General features: G+C 41.1%; 2 protein-coding genes across 2 annotated transcripts; one reads left to right on the forward strand and one right to left on the reverse strand.

The window, feature by feature from the left end:
* Window positions 1-1,096: 1,096 nt before the first annotated feature.
* Window positions 1,097-12,903, forward strand: tmprss9 (transmembrane serine protease 9). Its single transcript, XM_008303631.1, has 15 exons — window positions 1,097-1,253; window positions 1,333-1,460; window positions 2,230-2,297; window positions 2,378-2,553; window positions 2,649-2,693; window positions 4,337-4,450; window positions 4,544-4,709; window positions 5,699-5,973; window positions 7,419-7,561; window positions 9,513-9,798; window positions 9,891-10,004; window positions 10,337-10,505; window positions 10,576-10,841; window positions 11,500-11,636; window positions 12,272-12,903. The coding sequence occupies exons 1-15, from the start codon at window positions 1,097-1,099 to the stop codon at window positions 12,431-12,433; spliced, it is 2,406 nt and encodes an 801-aa protein (XP_008301853.1). The 3' UTR covers window positions 12,434-12,903.
* Window positions 12,904-12,950: 47 nt separating this feature from the next.
* timm13 (translocase of inner mitochondrial membrane 13 homolog (yeast)) lies at window positions 12,951-15,984 on the reverse strand. Its single transcript, XM_008303630.1, has 3 exons — window positions 15,760-15,984; window positions 14,834-14,902; window positions 12,951-14,322 (listed from the first exon to the last, which is right to left on the reverse strand). Exons 1-3 carry the CDS (start codon window positions 15,877-15,879, stop codon window positions 14,224-14,226), a joined length of 288 nt encoding a protein of 95 aa, XP_008301852.1. The 5' UTR covers window positions 15,880-15,984; the 3' UTR covers window positions 12,951-14,223.
* Window positions 15,985-20,291: the final 4,307 nt, after the last annotated feature.

The raw sequence follows: 20,291 nt of genomic DNA on the forward strand, positions 1-20,291 counted from the left end.
AATGCCTTGCACCACGTTCAGCTTTAGAATATTGTTGTGTTTGTGTAGTTTTTCGCGTTTTTTGTGTGTGAATCTCGAAACACTACATGGTTATTAGTAGAAAATCCAAATCCCATTTAACTAAATAGTTTATTTTGATTTAATTCTTTTCTATTCTGGTAATACAGCTGTGTTTTTCTCACCAAAAGTAAAGCTGAACAGAATTAGTCATATAGATGTTTGGTTTACGCATATGGAGAGTTTTCTTTTTAGTAAACTGCATGTGATGGACTGTAATTACAAATTTATGAATATGTACTGTATATATATTCATAAATATGGAAAAAACTGTGATTGTATAGATTGTTTGATCATGTTGCACAACAATAATTACTGTCTGACTCCAGGAGATGCCATTAAAATCAAATCAAGTTTATTTGTATAATGCCTTTAAAATGACTGCATGCGATCAGTCAGGCAGCAACAAAAACGTGCCAAAAGCAAGACAGGACAACAACTTGTAAGATTCATTTCTGACTAGCAACATGTATGTCTTTATTTTTCTTTAAAGTTTAAATGAAGGAGAGTTATTTGATTGAAAGAAGAAAATTATTCCAAAGACACGACCTCCCGCCGGCCTCAGCAGTGGAACAGATAAAAGCTCTGAGGTCTAGAAGTTCAGATATGTCCCCAGGATGGCTTTATAAACTAATAAAACAACTAATAAAACAGATCAGTCTTGAATTTAACAGGGAGCCAGTGCAGAGATGCTCATACAGGAAGGATGCTTTGCAATTTGTCTTGAGCTGCTGCACAGTGAAGGCTGGTCAGTGCTCAGGAGTTTAGCCTTGATGGGATTATTCCAGTGGTCACGGTATCCATGTCAGTCAGACAGAGGAAGGATCTTAGTTTGTTTGAGTTAAGATTCCTGCATGAACACGACTGTAGCGTCTCCCTGTAGTTTGTTGGAGGAACCAATCACTTCAGCTGGAGTCAGTTTTTGTTCATGAAGACTCGTGTTGTGTTTTTTCTTCTCCCCAGGCCTGGATCCTCGAGTCTCTCAGGCGTTATGATGCAGGTCGACTGTGTGTTGTGAGGTTGGTGCTGTGAGTCCAACATGGAGGTGAAGAAGGATGGAGGAGGAGGAGGAGGAGGACCGTGGTCGTCTCCAACAGCTCCTCCGGCTCCCTCCAGCCCGGCCTGCTACAGGGGCTCCCTCATAGCCTTCCTCCTCTTCTTCCTCATCATCGGCATCTTTGTCGGCCTCGTTATAGGTGAGTACGATGAAGTTCATGCTTTATGAACTCACAGGTGTGAGATCTTGTGAGTTATTTTCTTTTCTCTCCCCGCCAGCGTATCTGGTGCAGGAGCAGCATTACTTCATGGAGACGGTGGAGCTGAAAGGTCTGAAGTACGACGCCGCTCTGCAGGATGAGACCTCTGGGTTCTCCATAGTACTGTCCTCACTCTTAAAGTCCAAGGTTGGTGCTGGTTTGTAGCTCAAGAAGGTGTCTGTTTCTTCCCAACCCTCAGCTTCTGGCATCAGTTTGTGTGTCTGGTTTGGTGAATTCAGCTTCTTTAGGATCACTGGATCAGAGTGAATCCAAATCACAGAACAGAGCTGATAACTAATATATTATATCAGGGTTATTATTAGAAACAGCTTGTTGTTCCGTTGCTGATCTAAAAAATGTCAGAATGGTGAACAGATGCAACTCGTTTTAGATGTTCGACCTTGTTTTTAATCAACATTCACTGGACAAAAACTGGAAGATCTGCTTTTAGTTTTCATGGAATTCTTTAGAAACTGATCAAATTAAATTAAGGATGCAGCACAAATCATTAACGTTCTGCTGATTTGTTTCTCATTTCTGGATCTCGTCTCCTTAATTAGCTGCATTTCCTGTGTTGTTTTATGTTTTCTTTACCATCCATCTTTTGTTATTTTCATCCTTTTAGACTGTTATTCAAACATAATTTAACTGTATTGGCCTGTTTTCTTCTACTGTACATCCTGTATTGCTTCCTTTTATTTTACACTGTTGTTCAAAAATCATTTAACTGTATTTCTATTCAATTTTGGGGGATTTTTAAAATAGTTTCTGTGCATCTTTCCTTCCACCCTTTTCTATTTCACCTTTCTGAGTCATTTTCAACAGTTTTAAACTCAACAGCATTGAAATTAAAGTTGGTCCTCAATGTTTTTTTTTTAAAATGAGAGCTTAACATTTCCTCTTCCTGCTGTTTCAGATTAAAAATGTCTTCACTGCCTCATCTATATCACATCACTACGTTGATTGCAGTATTGTTGCCTATGGGTGAGTGGAAACCTGAGCTAAATTCATTTATTTGAACCAAAAACAAAAAAAAGTTGTCTGAGATATCTCCGTCTTCCCAGTAACATTAACGGGGACGTGATGGCCACCTTCAGACTGGTCTTCAGGGTCTCCAAGATCCAGCAGTATTCAGACAACTTTGTGCAGGACTTGCTGAGGGCAGGACTCAGCTCGGCGATGCACGGGAAACCTCTGGAGGTGCCGCAGTTTGGCCAGATCAGCGCTATCGTCTTACTGGGTAGTGAAGCTTCACCGCCGTCAGCCGACTGTGCTCCTGCAGACTCTCGGCCTTTGTTCACCACTGGTCTGACGGTTTTCTCCTCCTTTTCCCAGGAGCCAGCGGGAAGTCGTTCTATGTCATCGGAGACGATCTGACGGGTGAGTAAAGATTCATCAGCTTTTGTTGCTTAGAATACGAGTTACATGTTTAATATCATGCAAATAAAAGGACTTACCCCACATGAAGTGTTGGCTTTTCATGAGCCCTCTGAGTTTTGTGCAAAAAAAAAAAGCATTTTCAGGTAATTCAATGGATGTAAAAATGTATTTGTGTAGATTAAAAAGTAAGAATCTTCTCTCCATTGTTTATCTAGAAAACACAGGCCCTGACTTCTTTCAACACTTGCCTGTATTATTTATTATATTGTAAACAATGCTGTCATTTCCTACTTTTGCTTTTTTACTATGCTTTTTTTTGTCCTACTGTGTCAATTCAACAGCTTTATTTCTCCATCTCAGATAGATAAGGAGAAGTAAATTATTCATTAGTAATTATGTGTTATAAAGTAAAATATTTTGGTGGGATTTTGATCATTTTACATGTTTTCAGACCTGGAATTTTCTATATTTTCCTCTTTAAAAAACTCCCTCCCTGGGAGGACATTTTTAGGGTTCAGTACCTTCAGAAATATTTCAACAGATATTGAATTTCAACTTGAAGACAACATGGAAGCAACCTGTAGCTTTGTACATATAATAATGACAAAATAGAAACCCCCTGTGAATATCAGCTTCTGTCACCATCAGCGTTTTGTCAAAATAGCAAAAAAAACTGGAACCTTCTCTTGTCACAAATCAAACTCTACTGATGTCAGAGGCCTTAAAAGTTGGTGAAAGACTGTAGTTTAGCAGGAAATATGGATCCATCCATATATATATATATATACACACTTAGAGGAACTTTCTGGAGCCATAATACCATCCTTGATTTTTTTATTTTTTGCACTTTTATTTATTTTTATATTTTTAAGGTCCAATAATTAAAATTTTGACTGCAGCAGAGAGTAAACCCAAATTTGGGTCGTTGGATCTGCTGCAAACTGTTCTGTGTCCTCATGTCATGTCTGTAGGAGTTTGATTCTGGAGATGATATTCTGGAGCTGTTTGTACTTTAAAGTGGATTCTCTGCTAAGATGCTTCCATCAGAGGGTGAAAATACACAAATTCACAAGTCTGGAAACATGAAATTGTCCAAATTCGGCCAAAAAAATATTTTTACACAACTTGAAATGATAAATAACTAAACTCTGAGATGCTGCAGCAACATAATTCTTGAACTCTCTCTGAACTGACTGAACCTTTCAGTCATTCATTTGATAGATTTGATAGATTTTATTTATTTATTACTCGTCTTAGAATTAATTTAATTTGAAATTTCTCTATTTATTCACCTATTTACATGTCATTACTTCATTTTCTAATCATTTTTAAAAGTGTTTTTATAATTTTTGACTTCTATTTCTATCTTCAGTCATTTTATTTTATTCTATTCATTTGTCCAGCTTGTTTTATTTCATTTCTCTCTCCTGGTGTTTCCTCGTTGCACATGTTATGTAGGACAGCGTTTCCTCAGTTCTTCAGTCTTTGTGTTTTACAGTCTTTTACTGATAACTTGACTGTTGGGGTTCTGGTTGTTTAATTTCATTTCATTTTCATTAGTTGAGCGCTTTGTGTTGCATTTCTGTTTGTATGAAAAGTGCTTTCTGGATAAAGCCTGACTGATCCACTGCCTCTCTCTGCAGCCAGGTGTCCTGACAACGTCTTCACCTGCGATAACGGAGAATGTGTCACCAAGTTAAACCCCGAGTGCGACTTCATCACCGACTGTGCCGACGGATCTGATGAAGCTCGTTGTGGTGAATCACTTTACTTGTTTCATGATAAACGTTTGTGGCTACAGCAGACTGCAGCAGGATAAACTAACTACTCCCCGTCTTCCCTCCCCTCAGCCTGCGGGACCCGGCCGGCCATGGGGAGCCGGGTGGTCGGGGGTGAGGACGCTCGGCCGGGGGAGCTGCCCTGGCAGGTCAGCCTGAGGTTTCACAACCGACACACCTGTGGAGCCTCCGTCATCAGCGAGCGCTGGCTGCTCAGTGCAGCTCACTGCTTCGAGAGGTGGGCAGCAGCCGGTCTGGATTCAACCGCTGTGTTTGAATAAAAGAGTCTCAGATTGTTTTCTTGATGGCAAATCAGAGGTCAAGTTTTGATTATGAACCAGGAAGTTACACAGAAACCAGAGGAGAGCATTTTTATTTGTCTGTGTTTCTTTCTTGGTGTCTTTATTTCACTCTTTCTGTCTTTTTCCTTTCTGTTTGCTTTTGTCTTTTCTTTCTTTCTTTCTTTCTTTCTTTCTTTCTTTCTTAGTTTCTTTCTTTCTTTTCTCTTTTATTTGTTCATTCTTTCCTTTTTTGCTTATTTCTTGCTTTTCTTTTTTTCTTGGTGTCTTTATTTTACTCTTTCTGTCTTTTTCCTTTCTTTCTTTCTTTCTTTCTTTCTTTCTTTCTTTGCTTATTTGCTTTTTTCTTGCTTTCCTTTTTTTCTTGGTGTCTTTATTTCTTCATTTCTTTTTTCTTCCTTGTTGCATTTTTCTATTCCTCTTTATTGTTTTTTCTTTTTTGCCTTCTTTCTTTTTTAATTTCTTTCTTTCTCTTTTCTTCTTGCTGTCCTCCTTTGTTTCTTTCCTTCTTTGTTTGTTTTGTCTTTCTTCCTTTCTGTCTTTCCTTTTTTTGCTTTTTCCTTGCTGTCCTTTCTTTCTTCCTTGTTGCATTTTTTATTTCTATTCTTCTTTTATTGTTGTCTTTCTTTTTTTTGCACTCTGTCTTGTTTAATTTCCTTCTGTCTCTTTCCTTCTTTCTGTCCTTCTTCTTTGTTTCTTTGTTTTTGTTTATATTTCTGATCTCATGTTATTGTCACTAAAAGATCAATTTGAAGTTTTCATTTCTAAATCAGTAAAGAGTTTTTTTTTTTAGAAATAAATACCTGAATTCTGCTTTTCCATTAATTAAACTCATAACAAGTAAAAAGATTTCTTGCAGCATCATGTGTTGGTGGTCCTATGTCATAGAAACCCACCCTGATTTGTGACCCGTCCTCTCTGCTTTCAGGGACAGCGACCCCAGAGAGTGGACGGCTCTGGTCGGGGCTCGGCTGGTCAGCGGCCAGGAGTCCGAGTCCAAAACCATCAACATCAAGTCGGTGCACGTGTCTCCGGACTACAATCCCATGACCACCGACAGCGACGTGTCGGTCCTGGAGCTGGAGACGCCGCTCAGCTTCGGCTCCCACATCCAGCCCGTCTGCCTGCCGTCGCCGTCCCACGTCTTCAGTCCGGGTCAGAGCTGCGTGGTGTCGGGCTGGGGCGCTCTGAACCAGTTCAGCCGTGAGTCTACATGATGCACCGCAACACAACAGACAGGAATGGGAGGCCTTTAGGCACTCTGATAGAACATCACTTTATTAATGGTCAAATCTTAGTAGAACAGATGAGAAATAAACATTTAATAAAGTGATGCTGTGACTAAAGAAGGCATTTAAAGATTATTATTATTATTTGTTCAACTTTTTTAACAGTTTAATTACCTCCATTAACTGTATCCCTGCATTTTTGACAAGGAAAAACATAATTTGAGATATATCAGAGGACACTTCTCTTAGAATTAGAAGAGCCTCAGGGAACTCTGGGGTTCTTGAAAGAACCTTTAACAGCTCAGGTTAGAAAAGAGGTTTCTGGAGGAACCTCTAAACCTCGGTGTCGGCCTAACAGACACTTTAGACTTTGTGTAATTTTTAAAACGATATATGAAAGTTGATTTATTTTATGATAAAGGAACAGCTGCAAGGTGGCTCGGTGGTTAGCATCGTTGCCTCTCAGCTAGAAGGTCGCCGGTTGGCGTCCCAGTGAGGACACCCGGGATCTGTCTGTGTGGAGTCTCCATGTTCTCCCCGTGCAGTGTGGGTTCTCTCCGGGTTCTCCGGCTTCCTCCCACAGTCCAGAAACATGCTGAGGTTAATTGATGATTCTAAATTGTCCGTAGGTGTGAATGTGAGTGTGCTTGGTTGTCTGTCTCTAAGTGTAGCCCTGTGATAGACTGGTTACCTGTCCAGGTGAACCTGCCTTCACCCTGAGTCAGCTGGGATAGACTCCAGCCCCCCCAGTGAGGATTAAGGTGTAGAGATGATGGATGGATAAAGGAATAACAAGGCTGAAAGTATTAAGATGCTTAATTGTATAGTAAATTATAATGCTCTCGGTCATAATTTGGCATTAAACTATGGAACCTTTATGAACAATATTGGAGATGTTACCTCCTAAATGCAGGTTTCAGAGCCCACTTTTGTATATTTAAGCAAATTGTTTGATTTTCAACACTGATGCTAAGATCACTAATTAAAAATGGTTTATTGTTGTTTATTTAGAAACATCTGAAAACTTTTATTAGACTTTGTTTTCTTATATTTTAGGTTAAATAAAAAAAAAATCCATGATAATAAAAATAATAATGAATTTAAAATTGAGCCCTAAACACCACAAAATTGTCCTTTAAAGAACCGTTCTATTGCTGCTGCAAGAGTTCTCTAAGGAATCATTTAAAACTCAAAAGGTTCCTTCACAGGTGTAATGTTCAAGAACCCCAAAAGGTTCCTCAAGGCTCCAGTGCAGCCCCACAGGTCATCTCGTCTCACATTAGAGAGTTGAATCATTATGTCATGTAGTTATTCTGCACACACAGCACATAAAGCAGCTCCTTCTATTAATATGAAGGATTTTTGTGCATCTGTTGAAACACGATGAGCGGTGCTGATGAGTCGTTCATTCGTCCTCAGCCGAGGTTCCCTCCACGCTGCAGAAAGCTGTGGTGAAAATCATCGACTCCAAGGTCTGCAACAAGTCGTCGGTGTACCGAGGAGCCGTGACGCCCAACATGATGTGTGCTGGATTCCTGCAGGGGAAGGTGGACTCGTGTCAGGTCAGCGCAGCTCCGTGAGCAGATATCGCCTTACAGCTCCTCACAATGCTTTCTTAAGACGGTCTGGCTCTTCTTTGTACCTTGTAAGTGTATGTTAACACCGTTCCCACCCTGAAAACAGGCCTGCAGGCTGTGTGAGCTATTTTCATCTCAGCTTAACATGCTGAGGGATGTTAGTAGTACAAGGAGAAGATGTGGTATCGTTACCGCTTCATCATGACTCATGTTCACACCTTTATGTGGAGAAAACAGTCCAAACTGAACAACTGGTTCGTCACAATCTGAACAATAGCTGAGAATTATTACTGAAAGTTAGTCAGAAACCTCAAAGCCTGAAAGAATGTAAGGATGTGGAACACTGGTGATAAAAAGAAGAGCGCTTTATCGTCCTGTGGCTCCTAAAGGGTTCGTTAAAGCACCAATTAAAGAACCCCTTTATTTAGAGGACGGTTCTTCACGTACTTTATGTTGTTCTTTAAAGAATCACAATCAGCTTTAATGACCAAGTGCGTACACAACATACAAGGAATTTGGTTTCGACTGTTGGTGCCGCTCTAGGAATTTGCACGAATAATAGCAATGGGAAAATTTTTAAAATAAAATAAAGTAAAATAACTACAGAAAGAAAAGAATAAAATACAATAAATATTAATTAAAAAATAAAACAAGATAATAAGACAAATATATAAAAGAATTTACACATCCAGTAGAAACGGTAAATGTACTTTAGAAAAAGGTTCTTGGTTTTTATTGGAGTTGTTTGTTTGGTGGTAAATAAAAAGCATTCAAATTATCAATCATTTTCATACTTAATGAATCATTTAGTTTATAAAATATCAGAAAACTGTGCATCACAGTTTCCCAAATCCCAAATGCATTTTCAGCTAATTCAGTGGATTGTTAAAGTGTTTCTGTCGCTGGAAAAGTTCTCATTTTCTTTCCATTATTCAACGTATAATCACTCCGTCTTACCTGGAGGGGAGAAAAACATTAGATCTGGTGATACCTGCTCTCTGCTGACACTTGGTAATATTATATATTGTTTAATACAGATCTGGAGTTTGCTTTTATAAAAATATTGTTTATTTCTGTGATGCTATTTATATTGACGGCACCAAAAATATCACATGTTCTAAAGGAAGGAACCAGAAATGCAGCAAATTCTTACATTTAGAGTTCAAATAGAAAGATTCTTAAAATGTTTCAGATACATTCAGTGTTTCTTTCTTCTTCTTCAGTTAATTTAAGGTTTTCTCCCCTTAATAGTGACTCATTGTGTGTTTGTTTTTAGCCAATACAATACATGTTTAATACCTTATGTGCCTGTAATTGAATAGTAATATAATAGTATATGTTTATGTGCTTGTTTTTCAAACTGCTTGTAATAATTTGATTTAAAATGCACATAAAAAAACATTTATTTAGCATAATTACTGATTTAAAACAGGTTTTTTACTGAACCCGGTGGATCCACAAAGAACTTTCTGAGAACAATTCCTTAAAGAACTTACATTTAGTTTGTAGAAGCTGCTCCTGAAAGAAGTTCGTCTTGTTAAAAGCTTCTTTGTGGAACTAAAAATGGTTGTTTTTATGGCCACTATATATATATACCACTGTAAAGAACTATTTCTATTTCCAGCTTTATTTTTAGAGCAGAGGTTCAAACAATGTCTACAAATCCCAGCAGCTCATGTTTAAAAATGCTCCTTTGCTGGATGTCATTGTTCTTCTGTCTCATAAAGATAATCATCACTAATCAATATCTGGAGACCTGAACCTGCCACTTGTTTGCAGCTTGAACATCATGAAACAGTTTAAGATTTAAAGTTAATCCACTGACAGCGCTCACATCCTGATCATCCTCCACTGACTAACAAACACTAAACTAAGTCACCAGAGGATCCACCGTCTGCTGGGTCATTAAACCAGATCCCATGTGTGTCCTGTGCAGGGCGACTCTGGAGGACCTCTGGTGTGTGAGGGGGCTCCGGGGAGGTTCTTCCTGGCCGGGGTGGTGAGCTGGGGGGTCGGCTGTGCCCAGATCAACAGGCCCGGGGTTTATTCCCGCGTCACCAAGTACCGCAACTGGATCCTGCGCTACATAGATCCCAGCTTGGTCCACGGAGAGCCCCAGCTTGTTCCCACTGAGCCGGTTCCTGTGACCGGAGGAACCGTGGACGACCTGCCGGTACCGGGAACCGTCGCCATGGATGTGTTGCCTGCTCAACTACTACCTGGTAATGTGGCTGTGGAGGCTTGTTCTTCAGCTTCCAACACAAATGGAGTAAAAACTGTGATCAGTTTGTTGATTTGTGCATCTTGTCTTCAGTGCTGAACTGCAGCGGAAGCTTCCAGTGCAGCTCCACCTCCTGCATCAACAAGGTGAACCCAGAGTGTGACGGAGTCCCCGACTGCCCCAATGGAGCCGACGAAAGGAACTGTGGTGAGTTAGTGTGCACAAACGATGGTGTGTACTGGGTTTAAAGGACCTGGTTCTAAGCTGTGGCTCTGCTCCACACTGTGCTGAGCTACTGTGCAGTAAGATCCTCACATGCTGGATTTAAAAGTGTGGTTCTGCTCCACACTGTTATGAGTTATAATATGCATACAGCTCAGTGCATGCTGGACTTAAAGGTGTGGTTCTGCTCAGTGCATGCTGGATTTAAAGGACCTGGTTCTGAGCTGTGTTTCTGCTCCAAACTGATCTGAGCTATAAAACACATAAACATCAGTGCATGCTGGACTTAAAGGTGTGGTTCTGTGTTTCCGCTCCAGACTGTGGAGTCCGTCCTGCTCTGGGCTCCCACCGGATCGTGGGTGGAGTCACAGCTCGGCGGGGGGAGTGGCCTTGGATCGGCAGCCTGCAGTACCAGCGACTCCACCGCTGTGGGGCCACGCTCATTCACAACAAGTGGTTGCTGACTGCAGCTCACTGCTTCAAAAGGTACTGCGACACGTGCATCAAACATCACAGTCGATGAACCCGCTCTGATGGTCTCCGTTGCCTCCCGCAGTGACCCGGCTCCCACCAACTGGGCCGTCAGCCTGGGCTCTGTGCTGCGTTCGGGGGTTGGAGCTCTGGTCATCCCCATCCAGAGGGTGATCCTCCATCCGGCTTTCAACGGCACCAACATGGACCATGACGTGGCTCTGCTGGAGCTGGCGGTTCCAGCCCCGATGTCTTACACCATCCAGTCCGTCTGCCTTCCGTCCCCGGTGCACCGGTTCCTGAAGAACGCTGAGTGCTACATCACAGGCTGGGGCTCCATGAGGGAAGGAGGTGAGAGAGCAGCTGGAGAATCCACATCCCAAACCTCGTCTTTTTTTATTTTCAGTTCAGACTACAGCTGCTCTTATGAACTGTTTCTTGCAAGATGCAAACAACTAGAATGTACGAAAGCTCAAGACATTCAAATGATGTACATGAGCAAAGGATTGTTTGCTCGGCTGGTTTGCAAAATCTTCAGGTATTGCAAAAGCTGCTGCACAGCTAACATGCTTTGGAGGAGGTTCTGTTCAGAGTTTTGGATTTATATCAGCTGTAAGGTCCTTTTCACCAGTTCTATTCCTGACCACATCCTCTCTGAGCGATGCAGATTCCCAGCTGAGGTTTTATCTGCAAACCTGTTGAGCTGTACCTTAGTCATTCTGCTTAACGAAGCCGCGCAGCTATAGGTTTTGGGTTTAGGTTTTGTCGAGCCAGCTAACTCAAAGAAAGTCTGGATAAGTTTAGCCCTCTGTCATGTTGTCAGGAAGATAGTTTTGCTTTTATCTGCTGAGGCTCTAACGTTTCCACCACTGAAACACCTGCTGCTTCACCAGAACTTTTGAAGGGATTGGATTTTAGTTTGGAGGCGCTCATAGCTGAAGAAAATGTTGTAACCAGACTTAGAGAAAATGCATGAAACCCTCTGACACATATCTGTTTATTTCCACAGGTTCGTTGACCAACCTGCTGCAGAAAGCTGCAGTGAACGTCATCGACCAGGCGGACTGCCAGCAGTCGTATGGAAACGTATTGACCACGAGCATGATGTGTGCCGGATTCATGGAGGGAGGACGGGACACCTGTCTGGTAAGATGCTCTGTACACACTCGAATGTCCTGTTGGCAGCCTGGAAATGGGCCGGACATCTGTCTGGTTCAGTCCTGGCAGCGGCTCAGCGGTGAGATTGTGGACCGAGATTACAGCAGCAGCACAGAGGCTCTGGGAAACAGCGATAAATCTTTTTACAGTGGATGGTTAACCAGGTCAGAACACTGTACATGTTGCCCTTTAAAGGTTGCTAGAACTCACGTTGTAGACAAAACGTGAAAGCATACAAATGAATCAGGGTTTGAAAACGCTTCTAAGACGATACAACAGAGAAAACAATAAGAATATGTGATGCACAGTCCAGTGAGAGATGCTAACTGATAGCAAAGTGCACTTTCTTTCCTAAAAATCCAGACTCCCCCGTCGCCCTCTCCCTCTCTGTAATCTTCTTATGTAAGGAAACCCTCATGCATTCCTGTCTCGGTCAAAGCACCTGGCATCTCAGCAGCGATCCAAGTGACATTCTCTTTGTGCCTGCTTTGTCTTTCTGACTCTCCTGCTTTGCTGCTCGCTCATTTATTCTCCTTTCATTCACCGACTGAATGAAGTCATTTTAATTTCTAATAAAACAGCCGCACCGTTGAACCGTCTCTCGTCACTTTTCCATCATCCAGGGAGACTCTGGAGGGCCGCTGACCTGTCGCCAGCCCTCTGGCCAGTGGTTTATCGCCGGAGTGACCAGCTGGGGACACGGCTGCGGGCGAATCGGTTTCCCGGGGGTTTACACTCGTGTGACGTCTGTCAGGAAATGGATCTCTGCGTACCTGCCTTTCTGACTGAGGAGGGGCGGAAAAAAGCAGCCATGTCTGCAGAGAAATGACAAACCGTGTGGACTAAGTGGATTTTTAAAGATGCATCTCCACAGAACTGTACTGTACAAGGACTGAAGTCGTGCTAAAAGCCGCACACACACGCTCGGTTTACAGTCGACCCGCTGTGTGAGCTGCCGGTGCTGTTTGTTATACTGTGCAATGGGACTTTTCTCTATCAACGTGTACTGAAGAAACAATCCTGAGCTGTGGCTTCACGGAGCTCCTGCTAACACATGCATGATTGAAAGTATTTATTATAGTTATTTATTTTCCTAACTGGTGAACATACTGTACATGGTGTTTGTGTGTGGGGCTCAGAATATATGTGGTTCATTTATGGGTTCAATATTTGTTACTGAACGGTGGGTTTCTGGGGAAAATATAGTTGTGATATTGGAATCAGCTTGATAAAGGGAACACGTGGTGGTGCTTCATTGGCAGAAACACTTTTTTCTTTAAAGAGAAACACGAGAGAATTCCCTTGATTGACAAGATTTATTGATTTTTTATTTTCATGGAAATCTCTCCTTTTCGCCCACAATCACACCTCCGGTCACACTGCACATGATGTTCACAGGCCCTTCTGGCTCTCGCTTCGCTGCACAAACGCAGCGGGGATGGCTGAAGAAAGGGATCGAGGTTCCCAGACATCTGACAAACCGCGAACACAAAGCTGAGAAAGGTGCAAAACCCCGTGTGGAGCGAGGCAGACCTCGAGGAAACAAGCCCACCACTGTGGAGGGCAGCAGATAGAGTGACGACCAGAAAACATGTCGGACAAAACAGTTTTGTTCTCCGGCTGTACTCTGATATAGGACTGTTTGGAGGCCTGTGAATGTCACAGTCAACGGCGGTGAAAACACCAAGTTGTTCCTCAATTCTTCCCGATGCAGATCTTTTTACTCTCGTCCCTTAAGGGCTCCGGTTGTGCTGCTTCTTGTTTTGCAGATGCAAATGTTTCGGCTGCGTCCCAAATCACATATTTAGTCAAAGTCTTTCAATTTAAGAACATACTGCAGCTGCACTTCAACTACAGCTTCATGCATCCAACTAGGACACCGTGCTTTGTCATAACATTGAGTTTTCTTGCACGAGACGTAACTGTGCAAAGGATTTGTGGCATGCAGCAAAATCTAACAGGAAGCCGTAGAACATCCTGGTACTTCTGGCATATTGGAAATCTTTTTCTGGCGTTCTTTATATTATAGTCGTATGGATGCTGGAACTTAGTCTCCTGCTGAGTGTTTTCAGACTGAAAAAAACAACCAACATTGTTTTAGGAAGCAGCTGTAGTGACCGGAAGGAGTTCTGTTCACACTGATGGGTAGCGAATGTCCCGATTGTAAAAGGCACACAAAGAATTCAGCCTCTAAACTGCTTCTCTTCCGGGGCTGAACGCCATGTCTGCACAAGAAATAGACACGCTGTGGCTCACAAACATTCACACTTGAATTTCACTCCAACAGGCAATTTTAGAGTTTCCAATCCAACACGCAGAGTTAATTCTGACATATATGATACAAATAATTAAACTTTGCTAGTCAACGGTTCCTCAGTGTAAAATAAAAAAAAAAAGAATGTCCACAGAGACGCTGTTATGGCTAAAGTCCACAGGCTCTGCTCGCCTGTCTGTGAGGTATAATGACAGAAGGTGATGGCGTGCCACGATGCGCCCGTGCACAGCTCGCCACCTCCGCTGGTTTCGGACCCTCACTGTGAGCAGCAGCCTGAAGAGGGGAAGCGTGACGGGATGTTCACATACGAGCTCGTTCCCTCTGCAGTCTGGAGTTGTACGTTCGGGACACGGTGTTCCAGGCGTCCATATACCGGTCCATGCACATGGCGATGCATTTCTGTGGGACGGAAAGGAACGAAGTTAGCAGAGACATAAACCTGAGAAAAGAGAGCGATTGATGCTTTTTTTCATTATTAAGTTTCCTGATTGGTTTACTAAACATAAGAAGGTTAACGTATTACTTGTTAAGAAGAATAAGAAGCTTTATTTCTACAGCACCTTTCACAAGTGAAGCTACGAGGTGCAACATTAAATATGAGAAATAATTAGAAATATGATCATATGTTCTACCAATGCCCGTCTGACTACAACAAAGCAGCACATCGTCACATTTGAGAAGTTAAAACCAGTGCAGTTTAACATGAAGAGTGCCACAAACCAAATAACCAAATGCAAAAAGTAGTTTTATCTCCAGTGTTTCTGGATTTAAAGAGCAAATCAGCTCATCTTAGCCTCAAACTTTAGAATCAGCTTTACTGCTCATGTGTGTGGACACATACAAGCACTGCTGCTTTATCTTTGCTTTCAGTGTAGTTGCACAAAAACACACACATGCATTGAGACATTACCTGCTCTGAGTTATCCAGCGTACTTCCAGGTTTGCCTATGCACTTCTTGAAGCATTTATCTGTCATTCTCTGAAACACAAAGAAACGCAGTTTATTGTCATTTATAACTGCAACAGCTGACCTGCAGTTTTACCAGCAGCTTTTGTTTGATTTTTTGGGGGGGGGGAGTTTAAAAAAGGCTCGTAGCAGACTAGAAATAAACTGGTTTAAAACAAATACACCTTGGTTAAAGGGTGAAATGAACCTAACTGTGGGTTCTCAGTCGTCAAGGTCATAATATCCATGATTGAATGACCTACATGCAGTGATAGGTCTCTTTCTTTCTCTGATTACAAAGATTACAGAACATTCCCATTAGTTTAGTTTAGCTGTTACATCTGGTTCTTGAAAAAAAATGGCTTTAATTAGTGCAAAAACTGGCTGCATGTGGCATTAGCATGTTGCCTAATATGCCTTTTTAAAATTTGCATTTAAGTAAAGTACCAATAAAACAGGCTGAGGATGACAGAAGAGCTGTTTGTGGATAATTGGAAATTTTGACCTTAAATGAAACCATCAGAGTTATTACAGTTATAAAATATCAGTGTGTTCACCAAATATGACAGCAATTCATATAAATGCAAACAAAATATACAGGCTGATTTAAACAGTTTCCAAACTTTAATGAGATTCTGATAGTTTTTCAGTTTGCTTTGACAAACTCATGACTTTCCACAGATTCAATGAACCACAGCAGCCTTTTACTGAAGCTCTCAGGACAGAAGAAAAAAAACATCACAGAGAGACTATAAGAAACATGTCAAAAATAAAGATGTGTTTGGTTTTTTCATGCAACACACTAAAAACATGAGTCTATTACACCTGGCTGCTCTGCTCTCCTACATTAGCCTCAGGTAGCTAGCTTAGCACCGCGTCCACCGGTTTACCTGCAGCAGCTCCTGAGCGTTCGCCACCGCGATCTGGACCTTGACCTGCTCCATGATGGTTCCGGTGTCCATCTTACCGCCGGATCCTCCCGCTGAAAAGTCTGAACCGAACCCGTCCATGTTGTACCGGAGTCGTCACCGAACCTGCGTTTCTATGGAGCTTTTCTGAACACACGTGCTAACAGCAGCGGCTCAGCTAGCGTTAGCTTCAGATGCCCTTGACAGAAGCGGAAGGTTGGTACGTCGTTTCCGGTTCAGCGAGTAGGAATTATGGGAAATATAGTTTTTTGATGGGCGCAGACATACGCTGCATTTTAAAGTGAGACATAACTGTGAATTAACAAGAATCTCATTTTAAAAAATACTCAAAATATGCATATAGGAGGTTTCTTTACTTTTCTTTTAGTCTCTCGCACAGTAAGAAAAAAAAATGCACCCTATTTACAATACTATGAATTAAAATGGCAGGTATTTAGTGAATAAAAATTAAACGAGACCCTTTAAAGTTATCAATTTAATCGACGTAAATTGAACTGAAGAACAAGAAGGAATTATTTAACACCGAAACAAAAACATTGGGTTGATAGTAAAAACTAAAACTGAAATTTGTAAATAGAGCTGATAAAATTAGATTATTTTACATGTTAGTGATATATATGATATAAATAGTATGAAATAAAAAATATAAAAAACACAAACATTAAAAATATATATATATGAAAGGTTAATGATAGTGAAGACTGAACTTGTCAAGTTACCTAAAAGGTTTAATGGTGAATAAATAAAATGCAAATGAAACAGCTACACAAAAGCAGGAGTCAGCTACAGAAAATACATATACTCCTTTAATAGAATAAGAACAATATTTTGTTAAACTATTTTTTGGGATTTGTTAAATAGACAGCACACATCCTCCTCTAATACACTCAAAAACATCCACATGTGCACATGTTTGCCACACGGTGGAGATCTAGTCCACCGAATCAAACTCAGCTTCAACCTGAATCTCAAACAAAGACTCCAGCTTAGAATTTTTTAAAGATGTGCTGCCAACAAATATCTTTATGCACACATAGTTAGATTTAGAGGTATTTTAATCAACGTAGTTGCATAGAAAATCAGTCATCATTTATGTAACGGTTAAGTTATTTGATTATATTCAGTTTGTAAAACATTAACAGCATCCAGTGTGTGTTATTTAAGTTGAGTTATTCTCTTTGTTCATCACATTATTAACCGGTTTAATCCCCAGTTTGTCATCCTGAGCTGCTCCTGTGAATGAGAAGGTTTATCCATGCGCTTCTATAAATAGAAAACTAAGTTGTAATTCCAGTTAAGGCCAAACTTGTCAACTAACCCGATCAAAAGGCTAAATAAATAAAAACCCGTATTCAGACTGAAACTGCCTGAGGAGCAGGAGTCGCCCACAGAAATAGAAAGTCAGAGCATTGTTTGGTGCTGACGACTGAGGATGACCCCTTTAAAGACCCCTCGCCTTCTGTTTCAGACCCTCACCGAGGAGACCACCTGCTCTGGGCCAACAAACACTCTGTACAGTGAGTCTGCAGCAACAATGGAGTAACGGTTACTGTCATCCAAACAGACACTCCCCGGCTGGAGCGCTGCGACGCTGGGGGCACCGAGGAATAATCATGGGGGGTCTGATTAGTGGCGTGCCTGCCTGAGAGTAATTAATGAGCGGTTACACAACGCTGCTAACACACAAACATACAGTCCTCCGACCAGTTTGGCCTGCAGCCACGAGGCTCGACGTGAGAGGGGGGAGGGGAGGGTTAAAGTGCAGCAAAATGAATTAACCCTAGATTACAATCATGAGTTCATTAATCTAATCTGCTTAAATTCATAATCTCCTTTAGGCACACTTGTGTGTATGAAAGCATTTGGCCCAGTCGGCAACAAACAGAGGCGACAATGGCGACTGGGTGAGGAGTTAAATTTTAAGGTTATTGAGGAGTTTAAAACAACAACAGAAAAGGATATTTGGAGAGTTGAGATCGGAGCAGCACTCCAAATATGAAATGGAAACAATAGGTTTAAAACACAAACTGTCCTCCAGACCAACAGCTGACAAACAGCAGCAGGTTTTAATCTTCAAAAGCAGCTGCTGAGTGACAGCAAGAGGAAGAGAAACACAAGGAAACCTGAGAAGTGTGGCATCCAGCGTGGATCTCCCACTCAGCCAGCCTATTGTTTGACTAAAGACGATATTTAAAATGTAAAACATCTACAACGGCTTCTCCTCTGCTCACTTTTCCGCAAACTTGTCTAAGCATGACAAAACACAGCTGCAGCTAACAATGGCTTCATGCCCTTTAAATGCAAACCCAACAGACGGCTTGCACAACGCCAGAGCTGTGAAACTGGCACGCCTAAAATGAAATACAGACATTATTAATGTCATTAATAACACCTGCGGACATGTCGCAGCATGTTCCCACAGTGCACAGAGGAGAGACTTTGTTTTTGAATTTGCACCATATTTCATGACCTTCTATGAGAATTTGCAGATATTTGGGAATAGTCACAGAACTTTGCTTGCTTGGAAAGTTTATGGAGGATCCTTTAAGAGTTTAGCTCAGAGAAAATGTTGCTGGAAAAACCTCTGATAACTCAAAACAGGTTCCAGAGGCTTTGGTATTAAATTATAGGGCGCTTTGAACAATTTTGAGGACATTAATGCAAGTTGTCGAGGCTGTTTCTGCACATTAAGACAAGTTGAAACCGTTCTGCTGCCTAAATGTAAAAAAAAAAACAAGCCATCTACATCATTGTTTGATATTGTTCTTATGTTTGCAGGTAAATAATCCAGTATAGTAGTCTTACAAATAATAATAATAGCAATAAAGTCTATAAATTGAACCCCAAATCCCACAAAACAGTTATTAAAGGAACCATTTTAAACTCAACAGGTTCCTCTGCAGTGCTGCTGGTCTCTTCTACTTCCAACAGTGTACTTTAATGTTCTAACACTTTTACCTGTTACTCATAAATTCCCAGTAAACACACACACAGCTCACATTAGTTTCCATAACTTCTGCTGTGCGTCATGTTGTCAGCATTGCAGGCTGACTTGGCTGATTCGTAATTGAGCCAACTCTCGCTCCGATTGGCCGCCTGGAACGAAGGGACATTCTTGATAAATTCCTGTAAACCTCACGAGTATTTAAATCCTTCAGAAAATGTCAGGAATCCGGCTGCAGAAATAACCTCGTGGCCCTTAGACGGACTTAACCTGCAATCATATGATCATTAAGGCTGCGCCGCCCGGCAGAGGCAGAGTGGACGTGCCGATCAATACTACCGATTATCAGTGTTAATATTGGTAAACTGGTGTTAAAATCAAAAGAAAGAGCTGCCTCTGAGGGCACAGAGATCATGGATTTGGAGTATTTTAGCACATTTGGATGGTTGGAGTCACATTCTATGATTAAAAATGTACAAATAATGAATGTTTCATAGCCGATCGCAGGGTTTTAATCTCAGTGTGTTCAATTTTTACAACTTTTAGATGAATAAAATAATAATGAAACAAATGTTCTGACAGATTTTTATTCTGGGCGGCGCAGCTAAAGGCTTTGATGCAACATTTAGACCTTCATGCTGGGTTGTAAGATTTACAGACGTATTGGTTAACTGAATTTTTAAAAGAAGCTACGAGGAATCTGAATAATTCAGAGAACAGTTTGGAGAGATTTCTGGACTCATGACTTTATAAAACTCTACTACAGAGCAGATTTCTGGCTTAATATCTTGTTCAAAGCTCTGAATATGAAGGAATATGTTCTGTTGTATTGTCGCTGATAACATGAAGAAGAATCTCAGTTTGATTTTACTACATATTTGGAACAAAATTCCAAAGAAATCAGAGTTTTATTTGCATTTTGCAGCTTCCTTTTATCCAGCTCAGTTTGGTGATTGTTCGTTAATCATATTTGTTGCTAAATTGGGGTTGTTTTGCAGAAGCGGCACATAATGGTTCTAAAAATGGTTCCTTCTAGTTCTTCAAAACACTATTGGAGGATGGGTCTTCTCATATTGTATGTGTTTATTCAAAGTGCTGAAGGTTCTTCGTTTTATTATTTGGTTTGGCTGCAACTAGTGATTATTGTCATTACTGATGAATCATTTGGTCGATAAAACACAAGAAATCTGTGAGAAATGTCCATCACAGGTTCCAGAATCCCATGGCAGCACCTGTTCTGTCTGATTAAGAGTCCAGAACCTAAAATATGAAACATGTTCTAATAGAAGGGACCCAGAAATGCTGCAAATTCTTACATTTGACTTTTTGGCTTTAAAATGACTTAATATCAAGTCCTGTTATCAAAACACAACCAGGCGTGTCCACAAAGAACTGCCTCAAAAATGGTTCCTTGAAGAACACATTGTTGCCAAAGTTCTTAGTAGCGCCATCGACAACGCCTAAAGGAACCACGTTTGGTGTTCTATAAAGAACTTCTTGCTAAAATGTTCCTTGTGGAACTGAAAGTAACGTCACCGTGAAGAACCAG

This window comes from Stegastes partitus, unplaced genomic scaffold (assembly GCF_000690725.1).
Source record: "Stegastes partitus isolate 25-593 unplaced genomic scaffold, Stegastes_partitus-1.0.2 Scaffold2045, whole genome shotgun sequence".
NCBI lineage: Eukaryota > Metazoa > Chordata > Actinopteri > Pomacentridae > Stegastes > Stegastes partitus.

What these genes read in the sequence shown, in the direction of transcription:
- tmprss9 (XM_008303631.1), top strand. Translation starts at nt 1,097, where the DNA reads ATGGAGGTGAAGAAGGATGGAGGAGGAGGAGGAGGAGGACCGTGGTCG. An exon ending in CCTCACTCTTAAAGTCCAAG is followed by an intron (nt 1,461 to 2,229) that starts GTTGGTGCTGGT and finishes CTGCTGTTTCAG; the next exon opens with ATTAAAAATGTCTTCACTGC. An exon ending in ATCTGATGAAGCTCGTTGTG is followed by an intron (nt 4,451 to 4,543) that starts GTGAATCACTTT and finishes CCCTCCCCTCAG; the next exon opens with CCTGCGGGACCCGGCCGGCC.
- timm13 (XM_008303630.1), bottom strand. Translation starts at nt 15,879, where the DNA reads ATGGACGGGTTCGGTTCAGACTTTTCAGCGGGAGGATCCGGCGGTAAG. An exon ending in ACGCTCAGGAGCTGCTGCAG is followed by an intron (nt 14,903 to 15,759) that starts GTAAACCGGTGG and finishes TTTGTGTTTCAG; the next exon opens with AGAATGACAGATAAATGCTT. An exon ending in CGCTGGATAACTCAGAGCAG is followed by an intron (nt 14,323 to 14,833) that starts GTAATGTCTCAA and finishes TCCGTCCCACAG; the next exon opens with AAATGCATCGCCATGTGCAT.